Source organism: Panthera uncia, chromosome F2, assembly GCF_023721935.1.
Source record: "Panthera uncia isolate 11264 chromosome F2, Puncia_PCG_1.0, whole genome shotgun sequence".
Taxonomy (NCBI): Eukaryota; Metazoa; Chordata; class Mammalia; order Carnivora; family Felidae; genus Panthera; species Panthera uncia.
In genome coordinates, this window is record NC_064812.1 from 38018959 (window position 1) to 38037941 (window position 18983).

Below are 18983 nucleotides of genomic sequence, written 5' to 3' on the forward strand. Positions count from 1 at the left end.
GCTAATGCAGACATTCTCAGTCTGTAATACACATAAGAACTACCTGAAGTGTTTGTTTAAAATACAGAGTTCTGAGTCTTTATCACCAGGAATCCCAAGTCACACACTGGATTAGGGAGAGCCCAGAAATAGGTACCCTGGGTAAGTCTGATGATCATACCTGGAGGAACACTGAGCTAGAATTACTGAAGGTCTTACAAGGAAGAAAACAAAGAGCCAGTATACAGAAACCTAGAGAAGAGAAAAGATAGGAAAAAGAAATGTGAATAGAAATCAAGGAAGAATGGAAAGAAACTAGAAAGATGTAATGAAATTAAAGAAGTTGTTTAGAAGAAGCAAGAGTGTATACATGGGTTTGTGTGGACAAGAGACAAAGCAAAGGCTGGTCAGAGACAATAAAGCCATATGAAAAAAATATATTGAGTAAACTAAGGCTTTATCTTGAATTTTAAAAATAATGTTTATTATTTTTTCCTTTATAAAACTAACACATGCTTATTGTGGGAAAGTTGAAAATAAGAAAGGGAGAAGAGGGGCGCTGGGTGATTCAGTCAGTTAAGCATCAACTTTGGCTCATGAGACTTTGGCTCAGGTCATGATCTCATGGTTTGTGAATTTGAGCCCCTCAACAGGCTCTGTGATGACAGCTCAGAGCCTGGAGCCTGCTTCCGATTCTGTCTCCATCTCTGTCTGCCTCTCTCTCTCTCTCTGTCTCCCTCTCTCTCTCTCTCAAAAATAAACATAAAATTTTTTTCAAATAGAAATTTTGAAAAAAGAAAAGGAGAAGAAAAACACACCTTTAGCTTGCTACTCATGAATAACTGCTATTAACATTTCGGTGTATTTTCTGCTAGTCTTTATTTCTGCTTAGTTTTTTCAAGATTTTGTTTGTTTATATAGTTTGGGTAATATTGTACATGCCATTGAATATCTTGCTGTGTTACAACATAAGCATCTCCTAACATAAGGTTATTAACAGAAACTTCATCTTTAATATCTGCTTTGTATTCACAACACTCAGTTTTCCTTTCTTCCTTGCTAACAGAAATCAGGGTTTTTTTCGGGCAATCAGAGGCTTCAGGGAAGGCTAGCTCCATTTCTATGCTTATAAGATGAGTTTTATTTAGTCCATTGCAGGCTAATTGTATTCTCCTTGTCAGCGATTGGCTGAGGAATGAGCAGGTTGACCTAATTCTGACCAATAAGATATATGGGCAAGTCTACAGGTTGGATTTATGCAGAAATTGTTAATTCTTAAAAAGTGATACAAAAAAGAAATAAATCCTTTTCCTACCTGTGACATATGTGTGAAAAGGAAGCACTAGAACTGGTGGTTGGAGCTGTTGCAACCATCTTGTGGCCATGAAGGGAGCCAGTCTACACACTAAAGACGGAACAAAAGAAAAGTAAGAAGAACTGGGCTCTGGATAATCTTGTCAGTCCAATTAATTATACCTCTCTGGATCCTACCTTTAGACCTCTTGTTATGTCAGAAAATAAATCCCTTGTTGTTCAAGCCCCTTTTGGTTAGGTTTTCTGTTTGCAGTAGAAAGCTATACCTAATAGTATAATATATACCTGGTATAATGCCATACATAAGAGATATAGCATTATAATTTACCCAACCATTTCCTCTTAAAGGCTGTTTGGGTTACTTATAGTTTTTCACTGTCATTTTTTGCCTTGGATGATTATATAGAAAAAGTTACATAGCTTATGATAATGTAATTTGTGTTGGAGGGGGAAAACAAGCAATAAACAGGAATGAACTTGAAATATCTCAGGTCATCAAAGCTGAATCATTCTGAATCTCCACTCCCTTTATTGCTAGGTGCTTTCAGCCGAGGTGGTTATCAGTGGAAAGTTACATTTCAGAAGGAAAAATTGGGAAATACGGTCTCAATATAATACACTGATAAATGTGAAAACAAATAATCCTCAAAAATCAAAAGTTATTCCTGTTTACAATGTGTTATATGGTTTCATCAACGTTTCCTCTTTCTTTATTATCGTAATAATATTAATGTTACTTTGGGAGTAGGAAGGTAGCCCATTATGCCATGGTAATACCCTTCTTGTAGCAAAATTTGCTGTAGATTCTATTCCGTGTTCAATCCAAATGCATGTAGTCTGTCATGTTGGCAATTTTCAAGAACTAATGTTTCCCAAGTACCTTCCAGGGGTAGGCTGCTCCTCTAGAAACAAAAGTAGGGCAAGGGTACCTGACTGAACATGATTTAAGTGAAGAGGTTCAAACGTCTATGCTAACATCTGACAAATGAACAGTAGAAGAAACTCCCAGTATATGCTTCTGATTTCATCAATAGTAGTAATTAGGCTTATTTATAATTTGAAATTTTAGATTTGTTTGCTTTTTAAATATTCAGTAGTCTTAGAGTTAAACGTTTGTAAGTTTCCTCACGTAAAAGAGGATGTGCCTGGGTAAAATAGCAATTTTAATTACTGCAATTATAAAGCGCTAGTACTACAATGACCTTCATTTCAATATTAGCCTTAATACATGCACCTAACACACATTCATAATTTTACATTAATAATTGGTTACAATGTAATTAATTTTAGATATTATTTTTAAAATCCCACACATGGATTGCAAAATAAGATTAAAGTCACAGCTGAATACTTAACTGTTGTACATGAAGTTCTTCAGCACTGTGGTTATGACTCGTGATATTTCCCATTCCTGGTCTCTGGCCAGGAGTATTGATTCATGAGTTGACTATGGTAGAGGGTGTAAGGAAAACACAGGCTAATCTAAAACTCAAATAATGACTCTTCCCTAAACCAAAAAAAAAAAAAAAAACCACACCAAAACTCAGTAGATTAATTTCATAAGCTACAAGATATCATTTTCCTTATGATGTCTTATAAGTTTTTCTCACATAAGATTCATTTCCTGCATACTTGAACATTATAAAGAAGAAAACAAAACTCTGCATTTGGAGAGGAAAGAACCCACTGTTCAAAAGTTCCCCTGAGATCATGAGGTGTGGAAAGAGAGAGCAATGAGGCTAGATCTCTTTCTGAGTCTAGATGGATGCTGGCTTCAGGAGTGCAGACTGAAGGAAGGGAGCTATTAAATTAAACCCTAGTACAGGTTTTCAAATTACTAAGTAGTCAAGATCCCAAAATGTGCACTTGTTAAATTAATAACTATATAAACAAATCAACATTAATTTTTGAAATAGTGTGTATCTGGGAAGAGTAACTGCTTTCTCCACTTCCTCTATTTTTTCCTCATTCCCTTCTGATTCCCATTTTTTTAAACTAAAATAAATGCAGAGGAACCATATTCCTATCTAAATATCCTTGTGACACTGACTTCAAGGATATGCCTGAGCTTGATAGTGAGCAAGGGTCATTCTTTGATAATTGGACTGAACCCTGTGCAATGGAATTCTGACACTTATAGTTGGTTGGGGTGGGTGGGGAAGCGAGACTGAGGACATGGAAATGCCTGTGGGATTAGGGGAGCTCTAGGGACAGTCAATGTGTAACCCTGCCCTAAAGTATTCAAATCTTCTGTGCCAAGGTGGGCAGGATCTTGAGAGAGTAGAGGTAGGGAGGTCACTGAGTTAATTCTATACAAACACAAGAAAACAAACAAGAGTTTCAGTCTTCTAAATACCACACACACATGCACCCTCACACTCTTCCCTGCCCCCTCTCCTCAGTGAAGGCTTGGGCCCATCCCATGTTGGGAAATGCATTTGTGTGAGCATTAGACACACAGGCTTGGTGAGTGGACACTTTGTTGGATAGAATTCATCTCTCATGAGAAGCGTCAGTGACTTCCAGCCAGTTCCCTTGAGAACAGAGTAAGCATTGAATCTGGAACACGTTTGAAACCTCTTTGTAAATTGTGTTGAACAAGGCACTGGCAAAAAATTTGGAATCAAGTCCTCAAGTCCCTATGTACCCTTCTGGAGGATTCTAAAGTACAAACACAGGATGTGATGCCTAGTCCCTAAAGATGAAACATGCCATCTAATACAAATATAAAAATGAAAAATCTGGGAATACCTAATTTACCCTATTGTTCAGTGTTAAAGTCTGTGAGTACCTTCTGGGCTACTGGGCCATGGGTTCCTCTGATGTTCCCTCCTTAAGTTCAGTTATATCCCTTCCAGTACTTCTGCATAGTACTACAGTTTATCTATATCCAAAGTCTTCCACCCAAATCCTATACAGGTTGTCATGATGCCAGTGTCACATTCCCCAGGAATCATCTGGGAAAGGTTGAAATGCCTCAGAAGATTATGACATGCTTCCCATGAGCTCCACACAGAGTACCTATACTTCTGGCATTTTCCCAGGGACAAAAGACCAACCAGTGATGAAAACTTTGCAAGTGACCTAACTCAAGTTTGCTTTGCAGAGAAATCTGAACCTTCTAGAAGAAAACATCTCCACCCTAGGAAAGCAATATTTTCACAGCTAGTTTCTCCTTTCTCCTCTGGTCCCCCATCTTCTGAAGGTTGTATCTTCCTGCACTCTTCTGTAGGAGGATTATTAGACTTCTCTCCTGAAACCAGGGTAAAGTCTCTGTCTACAGTGCTAAATCATAGTGTTCAAAGTCTAATGGTAAGAGAAGTCCATCATAAACTTTGACATTAGGTCAAGGACTTTTCCATCTTGTGCTTTCAGATAGGTCAGTCATGGAGTTGCATGCTATTAACAATCATTATATTGCTTTTTATCAGAAGGAATAACACACAAAGAATTAGAATAAACAAAAGAGGATAAAACCTCGAGGGTATCAATTTTAATATCTGTGAAAACCAAAAATTCCAAATCTAAATTGTCCAATTCAAAAATACCATAACACAGAAAGGGAAGAGCTGAAGTCTCAGTAAGAGAATTGTGAGAAGTCTTATTTTAAAAACCTAGGGATAAAGAAAACCCTCAATGTTGAGTATTTTGGAGGCATCCTACTCTCCCAGAGCCCAGCGGAAGAACAGAAGTTAAATAGCAAGACACTTTTGCAGAAGTGTTGAAACAAACAAGAAAAGGTTTTATTTTGAAAATACACTCTTTAAAGATAAATTTGGCTTCCATTTTCCATATCTAGGTGCATCCAACAAGATACAAAAACAAACAAAACAAAACAACAAAACGAAGACCCACGACATTATGTACAGAGCTCTAAAATGAGCTGTGAATATCTACAAGAAACTAGCATATACTCTTTGTGAAGGGATGTACTTGTGTGGCTTTCTACAGTCCTCAGTCCTCGAGAAGAAGAGTTAACTCCCTGGAGCTGCAGGTGCGGCTACAGCAAGGGAAGAGCTGGGGTCAGTGAGGGGTTGGGGGTGCGACCCTTGGGTGGGAGGCGTGGAGAAGTGTCTGGGGAGGGGAGCAGCGGCGGCACGGGACACATCCTGGGCTTCTCTAGAAGTCCTGCCGCGGGGTGTGAGTCAGGCTGTGCCGCCGCAGATCACAGTTTCGCCTGAACACTTTGCCGCACCGCTCGCAGCTGTAGGGCTTGATGTCTGTATGGGTGAGAAGGTGAGTTTTCAGATTACTTCTCTGATTAAAGGTTCTTCCACATGTGGGACATTTGTGTGGAGATTCCTGTTCAGATGTGAAGCAAGCAAAGGATTAATCCTTCACACCACCACCGCACCCTTCTCAATAGTTTCTGTCTTATCGGTATCACAAGCGTTAACATAACACGCGCACGACAACAAAAGAGGGGACTTGCACGAACAAATCTGGCTCCTAATCCTCCAATCAAGAACGCACTCGCGCAGGCACACACAGAGGCCCGATTACACTGATAAGTGCCGGTGGCCACCGCGGTGGGCTTTGTGATTTCCAGCTCTTTACATTTCATCACCGTGTCACAGGCAGGAAAAGGAGGAAGGAAAAAACTCTAATCCACTCTTAAGGAACGACATTCTCCCGGGTAATAAGGCTCCTCTTTGCTGGAAAATTAAACTATTCCTCAATGTTCTGAAAACTACAAATTATGAGGCCCCTGGGAGAGAGAGCATATGGGATTTCACTATGCCTCCATTATCAAAATTACCTTTATTTCCTCCCAAACACGAAAGCTTTAAATGCAGGGCAGATCAGATGGAAAAAAAAAAAAAATCTAAAGTTAGGACTTAGAATAAAGAGAATGGCCTTTTCTTTAAGAAAAATATAATAATGCTTTATGGTAGGTAAGAGTAATTTTTTTGCATAAAAAATGCTGAGTGCTGCTTTTCCCCACCTCGAAAACTAAATCTAAACAGAGCCTTTTAAGAGAAAGAGCTTGCCATTGAACACCTTTGTGAGCAAAGATGATAAAACGAAACCAGCCATTGTTTTAAAACAAGAAAACAAACTTACCTGCATATGTAAAGTTTTGTGAACCGCTAGAGTTCTAGACTGACAAAATCCTTTCCCACACTCCTGACATTTGAAAGGTTTTTCTTTGGAATGGATATACCTGAAAATCAATATAAGGTTTCATTGAAATGGTTTTACACCACGGTGAGGAGTTTCTTTTGACAGTTACTCAAAACCAAGTCGTGAAAGGGCAGAAGAAACGGGATTCCCATTATTTATGTTTATAGATTGTATTTTTTTTTCTCTGTGTAATTCTGTTTATGGTTAACCTCAACTAACAGATTCTTCAAAACATTCACCGGACGCCGGCTTTATCTACACTTGATCGCCCTCTCTGGTGTATTCTGGAGCTCAAAATCGTGCCGAATGAGTCCTTCTTGGTCTCTTCGGTTTTCTCTGGTATTTAAACTGGCCAAATCAGGATGTTAGGCAAGGCCGACTCTAGGGGAACCGATTTTACCCAATCCCTAAACAGCCGCGGAGGATCCCAACAGGAGTCCCAGTGCTGTAGAACTACAAGCAAGAGTCCAAGAAAAGATACCCCCACCCCCACTCCTTGGAAGCTTCTACCCGATGAAAACACTTACGTTACAGTATTTCTTCAATTGCCATTTATTAATGCAGAGTTTAAGGTCGTAGGGTGTTGCGGGGTGGGGACCCGTTTCTAAATTCAGTGATCTCAAGACCCCCATAAGTAAAAAAAAAAGAAAAGTCGCCTTGGCAGGCTCTGGGGCACACCTGGGGGTAGGGAGATAGGGAAAGGAGGGTACCCAGTAGAGGTGGCCCGAGTAGATTTCTAGAAATGGTCTGACAGCAGCTAGAACTGGTACCCACGGTGGGAAGGTCTTTGGGGTCCCTCGGCTTTATTGGCCCCACCCCCCATTGGCGACCCGGAGGAAACTGGGAAACGCATACAAAGACCAACCCACCAGATTGTAACTGCCTAAGAATGAGGAAAGGCCCTTCCGCATCCCAAACCAGGACGCAGCCAGAGACAGAGGAGGAAAAAGGTAACAGTTGGGGGTTAGCTGTAGCTGGCCAGGAATATATATATTCCAAATATATTTGGGAATATATTCTGGTTTAGAGGGGATTTTGGTGACACTTAGACTGTCTATCAGGACTCGGTACTCTGAACAAAGTCGACTTCCCTACCCAGGCCAACCTCTTTTCCAACCTCACCTGTGATCCCGCAGATGATCTTGCCTCCGGAAGGCCTTGTGGCAGATGTCACACGTATATGGCCTCTCGTCCGTGTGGGTCCTCTCGTGGATAAGCAAGTTGTAGGATTTGGTAAAGTGTCTGCCGCAAAACTTGCAGATAAACTCTTTTTTCGTTTTGGAGGGCAACCTCCCTCTGGAGGGCTTTCTGTCCGGAGTCAATTTACTGAGCCCCGAAATGGGGCTACCTAGCCCCGGGCTCAGCTTGGTCAGGTCTCCCATCTTAGGGGGGTCCTCTTGCGTGGCGGCCACGGCCAAGTTGGCAAAGTCAAAACGGGGCCGGTCTTTGTGCAGGGCTGGGAGGACATGGGCAATGGCTCCCTGCTTGGGGTGGAAGAGGTGGGTGGTAAAGGGCAGAGCCGGGAAGGGGAAGCGTGCGTCCACGAGGCCCTGCGCCGCCGCCATCTCGGTGATGGTGGAGCGGGTGATCTCGTGCACGTTGGGGTACCCCAGCGTCCAGTGGTTCATGTGCATGGTCTGCACGGCGCTGAGACCGTACAAGCCCTGCAGGTGGTCCACCGCGGCGGGGAAGGTGTTCACGGCCTGCAGGAAGGAGTAATTGGTGAGCTGCAGCGACGGGTGTAGCGGGATGGGCGCCGGCAGGGCCTTGCTCCCCATTTTCCCTGGTGCTGGGGGGCGGAGGGAGCCGCCCCTGTCTTCCAGGACTCAGAGGCAGGTGGGCGTGGGGCTCCGGCGAGAACCCAGAGAGACAAAGGCACGCAGAGAAAACCCTAAAAATGGCAGGAGAAGAGAGGGGGAGAGTTGTGACTATTATCCTAGCAGGCTCGGCCTGCCCTTTGGCGCCGGCGCGGGTTACCACACCTTCCTTCAAAGTCCTCCTTCCCACTCTACTCCAGGGCCCCCAGAAGGAGTGGTGAGGGATCCCCACAGCGCCTGCCGTGCGGGTCCAAACCATGCTCAGACCCGAGGCCAGGGTGTCAGGCAGGGCGGGAAGTGGCTTTCCGGCGAGCCGGGCGCCCCGGCGGCCCTTCTGTGGGCGCCCAGAGGAAGGTGGGGTTGGCGGGCACGCACTGAGCGGAAGACCCAGGCCCCGGGAGAAAGAAAGGCGGGCTGGGGGAAGGCGGTGCTTCAGCGGAGGAAGCACCCAGTTCAGCCCATCCAGCCCACCCTGTCCGGCGAAGGTCGGGCAACCGCGACGGCCCGCGACGCCAGCACCCGCAGGCCCAGGGCCGAGCCTCTGTCGCCGCGGCGCCTCCGAGCTCTCCCGGCAACGACGCGGACGGCCCGGCGGAGCCCGGGTGCTGCTGCTCCCCGCGCTGCGCCCCCCGCAGGCCGTTCCGCCGCGTGGTCGCCTTTCCCGCGCTTACCCCGGCCACGCCGCGGGTGCGGGAGCGCAGCCGGGGTGCGCTTCGCGCTCCAGGGCCGGAGGGCCCTCGGAGGGGCCGGTCTCGCCCCGCGTTGACCTCGGAGGTTTTCTTTTTCCTTCCTCTGCCTCAGTCCCATTTATCAGCGGTGACGGGCCGCAGGAAAGAAAAGTGACACCTCTGGAGCCGGTTCAGCCTGGAATCGCCCCCTCCTCCTTCCCAGGAGCCGTCCCCTCCCACCCCCCGACCAAGATCCCTTCCAGATGGTTCAGGCTCTCGGGGGTGGGGTGCGGTGGTAGGGGATACGGGTGGGTGGGCGGAGAACCTCCCTGAGGCCGGAACCCCTTCTCCCAGACTGAGCGCCAAGCTCTCGGGAGGCGGGAGCGGCTTCCCGGCCTGGCACCGGGAGCCGCTCCTACACCAGGGAGGCCTCAGGAGGTGAGAAGAGAGGAGTGGAGAGGAGAGTGGACTCCCTGGGGAAGGGGCAGCAGGGGAGCCACGGAGGGCCGGTTACAGTGCGGCTTTGCCAGCCTGGAGGAAGGTCGTTTATCTGCTGGGAGATGTGTGCGGCCTGGGCCTAAGCAGGGAGCACTCACTCCCCTCTTCCTGCTCCCCCAATGGCAATACAGAGGTCTGATTTCAGACCCCGGTTCCCCAGGACACCCTACCTGCATTTCAGGGAAAGGCCCACCTTTTCCCACCGCCAGCCGCCTTTTAGCAGCGGTTCTGCCAGCTCCTCAGACCTGGGCCTTGCCTTTGAGGGAGGCTCCCCAGGTGCGGGACTCCCAGCTAAGTGCTTGCGAGGGGCCCGCGGATCGATTGGAGCCATTCAACCTTTTAAGCCTGGCTTTTGAACCCAGCCGGAAGGTGGGAAAGTTTGTCCAGTGTTCCTTCACCACCCATCCCTTTACACGCCTGAATCTATTCTAGTGCGCTGTGAAGTGTTGCCCGCGGGTCTGAGGGCAGACTTGGGAGACTGCGATAATGACACAGCGCTCTGACAAGGCAGAATTTGGTCGCTGCCGTGAGGCCCACACCTTCTCTCTCTCCTCCTCTGGAATGCTCAGAGACAGGGATTTATTAATGAACCGCTTCTGCCTGGTCGTATTTGGCCTGGGAGTTCAGAACGGGGGTTAATGAGAGGTGTGGAAGAGTCAGAGGGTCTCAGTCAGACCATTCAACCGAAACTGTAAACCTCCATTAGTAATAAACTTTCCCACCACAAATCACGATTCATTTTTGTTCAGTGGCAACCCTCAAGCCCTCCTAGAAAGGCAGGGAAAAAGGAGTCTACTAACATTCCTAGTAATCTATCTGATTATCTCATTTTCCATTAAAAATAATAAATTACACGTTTATTTCCTTCTTTTTGTGTAATGAGGATTTTCCAGAGATTCAAAATATTATTTTTCCCCTAGTGTTAAAAAGCGGTTTCCCCCATAGAGAGGAAACCGAAATTATTATTTGGGTGTATTCCCAGACTAGATTTCTTAGAAATAAATACAGGAGGCAAAGTATAACTCCCACCACTGTTATGGGGGGGGGGTTGTCAACTGAAGGAATATCACCACCTGTAATTTCCACTTCAAATGCACAAAGTGAAATCTGCCATAAACATTATGCATTAATTCTGCCAGCAAAAAGTTGAGTGCCATCTTCCTGCCATTTTCTTCAAATGGTTTGTAACACAAAAATTAGCAACTCCATTACAATTCAGCTCCAAAGCAGCATAAACGTGCTATTTCATAGTAAGTTTTCATTTTAATTTGCAGGACAGATAGTTTCTCCATAGAAGAAGAACAAACCAGTGGTGACTTCAACCCTTTTACAAGCAGAACAACTCTATCCACCAAACACTTTTGCCATAAATAATCAGGGACTTTAGATTTCCACTCTCCCACTGAGTTGCTGGAAATATATGTCAAAAGATGTTTTAAGTCAACGAAGAGAGCTGAAGTACTTTCATTTTGTCTGGAGTGGAGCATGTAGTTCCCACACTGAGCTTCAGGCAGTAACAGAGGTCATCATCCTCTGCTGTCATTTCTCCACTACCCCTTTTCGGACCACTAGTTACTTTTAATTTTACAAGGAAAGAGCCAGTGAAAAACAAATATTTTGGTGAAGCTGAGACTAATTTTCTTTTATCAGTCTTCTTCACAGGGATTTCCAGGCATGAACAGAAGTTTTGTAAAATTTAATTCACTGGCTGTCAACAAGTGAGATGTGTACCTACTAATTTCATTTCACCGAAGCTTTCAAAACATGGGAGAAAAAAGGTACGTGGTAATCTGATAGAGTCTTGCTCTTTGGTAATGCTGTGATTACATTCAGTTATCTAAAAATAAGACACAGTCAGGGGTCATCTGCTAAAACCTGTGTGCTAGTGTGAGAGAAACGACTGATGGATCCATAGGCTTGCTGAATTTCAACCCAAGCCACAATGGAATTTTACATAAATCAGAGCTATAGTCCCAGTAGATATAAGGAGATCATTTAAAAAGTACTAACGATGGCCAGACTGGATCAGGTGAACAGAGGAAAAGGGCCGCGAAGTTCCTGCCCCTTTGCCGCGCCTCTGCCTTTCCAAGGAGTTAATTAAATTAAGATGCCTTCCGCATAATCTGGGTTCTGTTTCTCTCTGCTCCCTCGCTCTCCCTGCGTGAGTAATTTTCTTGTTTTGCTCAGGACTGCAGTTTGTTTAGCTGAGAAAGTAGCTGTCTGCGCCGTTTCGCTTCGGGAAATGCCAGCCCTCTTTTGTTCTCTAGGTTCTAACAGGTAGGGAGACGGATCCCCCCCGCTCCCTCCGCAAACACCTTTTTTCTCCTTCCTTCCTGCAACCGCCACTACTCCTTTCTCTGTTGCTCTTACTCGAGGAGGCGAGCGTTTAAACCCTAAGGGAATTTGCCTTCTGCCCCCTCTCCAGGACTGGAGGCTGGGAGGAAAATCAAAAGCCCAGCACAAGGTTGGAGGATTACCTAGGACTGAACTGTAACTTCCCTCTTGCAACGCGCTGGCTAGGCAGGCACTGTGAGTCCCCGCGCGTCCGCGCTGCGCTGCGCTGCTGCGGCTGCCCCGAGCTGCTGCGGCTGCCCCGGGACGGGTGGACCAGGAATACTGCGGCACCATCAGAAGCACATGGGATTATGGGGTTTTATCTGAGCGTATGTTGAGCAGCTTTTCTAAGAAGCCTTGCCGAACACTTAGATTAAATGTCGCAAAACAGAACTAAAACAGCGCGTACAAGTGTGTGCCGTTGGGTGTTAGCTGGGAGTGGTGTGCCTGGAATCCGATTAAGTGAGAAACACAGTGCCCCAAGATTGCATCCATATGATTTCTTTTCACAGTTCTGAACTTGGGGCACGCGGGACCGAGAATCTGAGTGTCCCCCACACCCCCGACACCCATCCTCCCTTCCTTCCTTCTGGCGGCTGCAGCCCCTTCCCAAGACGGACACTCACCTCCCTCGGAAAGGTCCGCCTGGGCACCTTCGCTCAGACCCGGCCCAGGTAGTGAGGCGCACGGCTCGGAAAGGTCATTGGGTCCTCGCTGGGCAAACTTCTTTTTCCGAGCGGAATCCCGGGAGCCGCGGACATGATCTGGAGGACGACGAGCAGCAAAAACGAGAGCGGATCCTCGCCTTCGTGGGGGACTGTGGACGTGGAGTTTGTAAAGCCCGGGGGGTGGTTAAGCCGGGGCTCAGCGCTCGTCCGGAACCCCGCGTCTCCGCGAGCCTCTTGCCGCGGACTCCGGGTAAGGTCGGAGTCTGCAGCCTCGCAGGGCCATCACCCTCCAGCAGCGCGCGCTCCGAGCTCTGTCCCCGCCCGCGTCCCTCCCCAGGCTGCTCGCGGCCCGGAGTCCCGGGCTTTAGTAGCAGCCCCGCCTCCCCTTCGGGCGGGCGTCCTGCAGCAGCGCGGGGCCCATGGAGCCTGGCTCCGCCTCCGAGCCCGGCGCCCGCTAATGGTCCACTCTGTTTACTTGTGTTTGGATAGCAACTGAGTCTTAAAGGCACAGGTTTGCTGGAGGTTCCCCTGTTACAGAGATGAACCGAAGGTGACTCAGTTCAAAATTCACACACAAGCAAAGCCCACCCCCTTCCTTCTCCGTGCCACTTTTCCTTACACTGTTAGAAACCAAACAACTGGTTCTCTGCGTCCTGAAGACCCTGCAGAGAAACCCAAAGGGCTTTTTGTAGTTTTACTTGGCGCGCTCGCCGGATTAATTTCCACATCTTAACACGTTTAATATAACTATCTTCTCCGTAGGGTAAAGTCAATCAGTTCTAGATTGTATATTCCAGCATATATCACCCTTCCTTCAATTTTAAATGCTGCTTTGTACATACTTTTTGTAAATTATGACTATATCTGTAGTCTGCTCTTGCTTGCTGTTTTCAAAACGAAGTTTGTTTTTAGAGGTGACAATTGACTAATTTCGTAATTACTGCAAAGACATGTGGAATGTCCCAGAAGAAATTTCTTCCAGTATTCAAGGTTTAATCAGCCAGTGTACATTTTATAAGCAGTTAACCAACTTGGTTAAAGGGGTGGGCATCTGCAACCCATTGGCAAACAATAAAGAATCCATCTGGAATGGGTGAAGAACAATCACTTTAAATTTTTAGGAAAATACTATTGTAGCTTCTCAAAACATGTACATCTTCATTTCCAGCAAAAAAAAAAAAAAAATGCAGTTCACTTTTCAGTCTCCAGGAAAACTTAATCGAATTTGAAGTGTAGTGATAAAATTTTCAGGTTCTTCTAAAGGTTTGGTCCTGGGTAAGCGTAATTGCAGAACGCACTTCAGCTAAGCCGTAAGTAGGGTGACCTAGTGACAGAAAGGGAATGACACACTCATTTTAAACAGCCTCTTTCCAGATGAGATCTGTGTGAGCAACACTGAAGAAAACGCCTTTCGTCCCAGACGAGTCGCCAGAGGGGATTTGCGTTAGCCCCCGGCAAGTTCGCGCTTTGAGGGGCGCCAATCTTCCAGCCCAAATGCTGTGTACAATTCAAAAGTGTTCCGTCAAAAGATGGTGTTGGATGTGCCGCCCCAAAGGACAATTACAATAATCTCATCGTGTGGGGAAGTGGGTAAATATAAGCAGAAGCCTAAAATTTGTCAAAAGGTTAACCAGTAATTGGTGAGCCAGGCAGAAGCTACGAGATATTATATTAATAAGATACAATTCCTTCTATTTTATTTGTGTCCAGATGGATGGAATTTTTCGTTCTTCTGATAAAACATAATTCAGGGATAGTAGATCTTTTTTTTCCTTTCTTTCCAATTTCAAATTCTCCAAGGTTAAAAAGTGAGTTTGGAATAGCGAGCCAAGTGTTTAATATCCTTCAGCATTTAACTGCTTAAAGTAGATTTGACAAACAGCATGGAAGTAGAACGCGTAGGAGTTTAGGTTTTTTTTTTTTTTTTTTTTTTTTTTTTAAACAACAAGTTTTCCCTAGAGGGTTCTTTAGGGGTCCTTTCATTTCAGCGCTCAGTCCTGAGTTCCAACTACCGGGATGCCTGCGGTCCCCTCTCTCTAACCACCTCATTCCTTCCGCAGCTTTTCTCAATTTGGAAGATTTGGAGGGAACTTTCTCTTCTTTCAGACCCCCAGGACACACACTCCCGGGTGGTGACCTGAAGAGTGTTCCTACGCTTCGTATTTCCTCTTCCAAAGTGGAGGCAACTCCCCAGCGGTCGGCTTCACACCTTCCCACCCTGTATGAGTGTGTGCAAGGAGCCGCCTGCTTTTCCTGCCGGGTAGACAGAAATTCCAACTTCCTACGAGCATCGCCCTCTTTCCGCAAACCTCCTGGGCCCAGGTTTTTCATAAACGTGTTTACCTCGCCCACCCCAGCCTCTGAAGTTCCACAGTGTTGTCTGGGCTACGCCGGCCCGAGGGCTGCTGTTGCTTGAACGGTAGGGAGGAGTCGACGAGTTCCGGGCTTTGCTGGAAGACGCTTCATGGGGCAGCGCCTCGGGAGCCTCTAGGCCGGGCCGCTGCACTGGGCAGGTGCGCGCCCCAGGCCGACAGCAAGCGGGGGGCTGAGCGCCGCGCTGCCCTGCACGCAGGGCTCTCCCCGGCCATCTCTGCGCCCACCCCGGTGGGGGACCTTGAGTTTCTCCAGGCTCAGCCCAGGCGAGCCCCTCGCCCACGCCAGCGTCTAGAGCGCACGTTTTGTGGAGGCCCACCCAGGAGCAGCCTCGCCGGCCGGACTCCCCAGACGACAACGCCCCGCTGGGAAGATAGGCCACCCGGCCCTCGGCGAGTTGTGGGGTCCGTGTGTGCCGAGAGGGAAGTCCTGGAGCCTACAGCGGCGCAGCTACTCAGGGGGTCTGAGTCTCTGCGCAGCCGTCTCATTCTCCCTGCGCCCTCCCGGAGCTGCGCCGCCGGTTCACTCTGACATTTCCGCCAACTCGGTCATCTGCTGTCCTCGCTCTGGGTTCTGGGTTTTCGACACCAAGGACGCTTCCAGGGCAATGGCTAACAGACCGACGAGGAGCGCGTGAGCAGTTGTGTTCAACCCCGAACTGCTGAAAGTTTACGCCCCCGGAGGACTCGGCGAAGGCCGGAGAGAGGAAACGCAGAGTTGGAGGAGGAGGGGGCCCGCAGAGTAGTCCCCTCTCCCCCTCCTCGGCCCACCCAGGAGGCTCTGCCAGTAAAGCAGCGAGCAGGTGTCAGACAACAGGTTTCCTTGCAGTTGACTCCGAGCCTCTCCCACTCTGACCGCGCGCTGCGGACATCCTAAACGTGTTTACCCCTTAAGATACAAATTATGGTAACCCCATCTTTTTTCTCCAGGGATCCCAGCTGCCATTACCTCTGTGGACTGGCCTCCCTTCTCCCCAGACTTCCTCAGCCTCTTTAGGGCGGAGACCTTTTGCATTTGAACTTCGCGCACTGTTAGCCGCTTTCCCTCCCACCTCCAGCCCCGAGGAGCGGGAAGCCCAGGTATCCTCTGGGCTTGGGCGCTGTGAGGAGGTCTGCGAAAACCTAAAGGAGGATCGCGGGCATTGGGCTCAGAACTGAGGGTGTGGAACAGGGACCAAAAGACTAAGAATTTTATCTTTTAGAAAAGTATGTTCGAGTCGGCGCTCTACACTGGGATGGGCTGGGAAAGTGCAGTCGCGGGTAGAGCTCCGCGGCCCGCGGGAAGGGCCGCAGCGCCCCCTGGAGGCAATTGCCGAGCACTACCTGTCGCGGGCGCCGGGGGCGGCCACCCGGTGAGAGTGCGGAGCCGCCAGAGACCCCGCTGGCCGCTGGATTCCTTTCACCTCGACTTGGGCCCCTTTGCTGTGGAGGAAGAGTCCTGTGCGCCGCAGGGTTTCTGGGGAGAAGGCCTTGGCCTGCTGTCAGGCCCTAACGCTGGGGCCTTGGTGAACGCCCCGCGCGGTTCCTCCTCCCGCCGCCCCCCCCCCCCTTCTCGACTTTTTGCCTGGAGAGAATTTCTAAGACAAGTTTTCGGACTCACGGCGCCGCTCTGGGAGGCTCTGACTTTCGCAGGGCAGGGCAAGACCCCAGGTCTGACCCCAATGCAAGGAGTTCGTGGGCGGTCCTGTTCTGATCAGCTCAGATTCCAGCCGATTCCAAGGCCTCAGACATTGTCCCTGTGGGAGAGGCAAGAGAGTTTCTCTGGGGACCGTATTAGGAAAGGCTGACCCACTCCCACGACTTACGCTTCCTCCTACCCCATCATTTGACGCCCTGTCGGGAATAGGTCTCCTGGACCGACCATGCTCTCCTTAAGGCCGAGAGCGGGAAGAGGCGCGTGGCGAGGCTCCCAGATCGCCCCGGGAGGCTTCCCGGAGCAGGACGTAGCGGAGGGGTGTGGGTGCTGAGGGCCACTCGCCGCTTCCAGCCATCCAATCCCTGGGCCCAGCCACCTCCTGAATGGGGCCAGGCCGGTCAGCCTCAGGCAGCGCTCTCCCTGCGTCTGTGCCCTCGCTCAGCTTCACTCCGCTGGAGGCCGAAGCTGGCGCCCCTCCAGCCGCCGGTTTGCGTGGCACCGAGTCACCGGGAAGGGGGAGCTGTCTGCGTAGGCCTTAGATCGGGTCGGATCTACGTGGCCGTTGCAGGGGTGGGCGAGCTTAGGGGGAGACCCTCTTGTAAGCCTGGGTCCCATCGGTGTTTGGCTTTCTCCGATGCCGAAGCAGCGAGGACCAGCGCCGAATCCAGGCCGCCCCGCGATCCGACAGCCTTTCTGGAGTCGCGTGGTGTTGCGAAGGCCCTGGCGCTTGAGAACGGCTCCGCGCCTTCGTGCTGCGCGGAGTCTGGAGAGGTCCCGCTGGGGGGCAGGAACAGATAGCAGCGTGGGCTGGCTCGGCACGTGCTGGGCGCGGGCGTAGCACAGAGGCCGGGAGGCAGGCGCCTGTAGCCAAGGGCATGGGCTTGGGCCAGTGTGCCGGGACAGGGCGCGCGCTCAGCGTCAGTGCCCCCAGGGAAGCGGATCTCCTGAAGTTTGCCTCGAGAGAGCCGGGTCAAAGCCTACGCTCCCGAGCCAAAGGACAGCTTCGAATTCAAGGTGCTTTTCTAACGGAGCTCGTTGGTGTTCGTGACTAAGAAGACCTAAGCATCAGAGGACAAGACCCAGGAGCTTCCCAGGAGGGACGGCCCTGTGGCTGGTGCTGGGGCACCTCCACTCGCCCAACGTGGGACTGTCCCAGCCCTCGCACTCCGAAAAGATACTCAGCAAAGACTAGGACAGAATCTGCAAGCCTATTTTTGTTACGCTTTCACTTAAAATACAAACAGACAAAGTTACTTGCCAACGCTTTAACACTGGGAAAATTCAAACGAAAAATCTTGATTTCCAATGGGCTCCCATCGCTATACCGCGGTGAGCTAGCTGGATCGGAGCAGTTGTGCTGTCGGTTCTCTGCAGTCTGTTTTTTAAATGTATTAGATTACCTTGGAGTTTCCAGTACTCGCTGCAGAGGTCATTCCCCTGGGACGCTGGGATCCGTCTTAAAGTGCGGTCCAATAGCATCAGCAATGTCTGGAACTTGTTAGAAATGCAGATTCTCTGGCCCCACTTACTGACTCAGAAATTCTGGGAGTGCGGCCCCGAGAACTGTGTTTGAACAAGCCCTCCAGGTGAGTCTGATGCACACCAAAGTCTGGGAACCACTGACCTCGATCATATTGACATTGAGGGCCATCGCGGGTATGTGGAATTATGTTTCCCTCTATTCCTTTCTCCCTCCTTGCCTTCATTTCTCTTTCCACCACAGACTGCAGACGTAAACGTCTGGCCTGGGGCAGCTATTTCATTCATTCATTCGCTCATTCATTCGTTCATTCATTTATTCATTCACCTGATTTCCAGAGGTACCTTCCAAGTCCTTGGAGATTTGCAGAGGATTGTCAAGGGATCTAGGCTCGAACCCTCCCTTCATGGAGGCAGGTCGGGATGTGTGGGCAAGAGGGAGGGAGAGAAAGCAGTATGGGTGCTTTCTCATTTCACGGCCAGTTTGTTGTTGTTGTTATTATTATTATCTAATACAGGAACTGGTATAATTTCAGGAAATGTCCCTATTAGGGACCACACATGTCATCGCACTTCATTTTAGTTTCAGACCTTTTGGGACTCTCCACTCTTTCCCTTGCCCAGTACTCTCATGATAGTATTCCCCCCCCCCCCATTTTCCATCACATCCTAGTGGTTCTGTGAGTCTGCTGCATACACTTCTCACACATCTTGACACACACTGCCCACACTCTCCCTGTCCTCCCTGCACTGGGTCAGAGTGCCTGACAACCAGCTGAGAAGAGCGAGTGTCACAACCTGCGGATCCTGTCTGGACCTGGGCTGGAAGCTTCTGTGCCTTTGGGTTTCCCTGAGGCTGCACAGGACGCTCTTAGGGCAGCTGAAACTGACATGCATGGTCGCTCACAGACTCTGCACTCACTGATTCCCACTTGCTGCCTTCTTGCATCTTGGGGCCCTTGACTTCCCAGCTTCCTGAGGTCAGGTACACCTGGGTGTTGATGTAGAGATCCTCCACCTGCAGATTTGTCACCTTAAGACTGGGTCAAATCCCATTACCCTTTGCATGGGAGTATAAGACTCATTTACCGCCC

The 18983-nt window shown here is 48.9% G+C and overlaps 1 protein-coding gene across 2 annotated transcripts; it reads right to left on the minus strand.

Moving 5' to 3' along the window:
• Nucleotides 1–5012: 5012 nt before the first annotated feature.
• OSR2 (odd-skipped related transciption factor 2) lies at nucleotides 5013–12721 on the minus strand. 2 transcript variants are annotated; one of them, XM_049633585.1, is made up of 4 exons: nucleotides 12361–12721; nucleotides 7540–8308; nucleotides 6358–6457; nucleotides 5013–5513 (listed from the first exon to the last, which is right to left on the minus strand). In XM_049633585.1, exons 2-4 carry the CDS (start codon nucleotides 8193–8195, stop codon nucleotides 5439–5441), a joined length of 831 nt encoding a protein of 276 aa, XP_049489542.1. In that variant the 5' UTR covers nucleotides 8196–8308; nucleotides 12361–12721; the 3' UTR covers nucleotides 5013–5438. The 2 variants fall into 2 exon arrangements, with proteins under 2 accessions (XP_049489542.1, XP_049489541.1); XM_049633584.1 differs by having other exon boundaries at nucleotides 5013–5595.
• Nucleotides 12722–18983: the final 6262 nt, after the last annotated feature.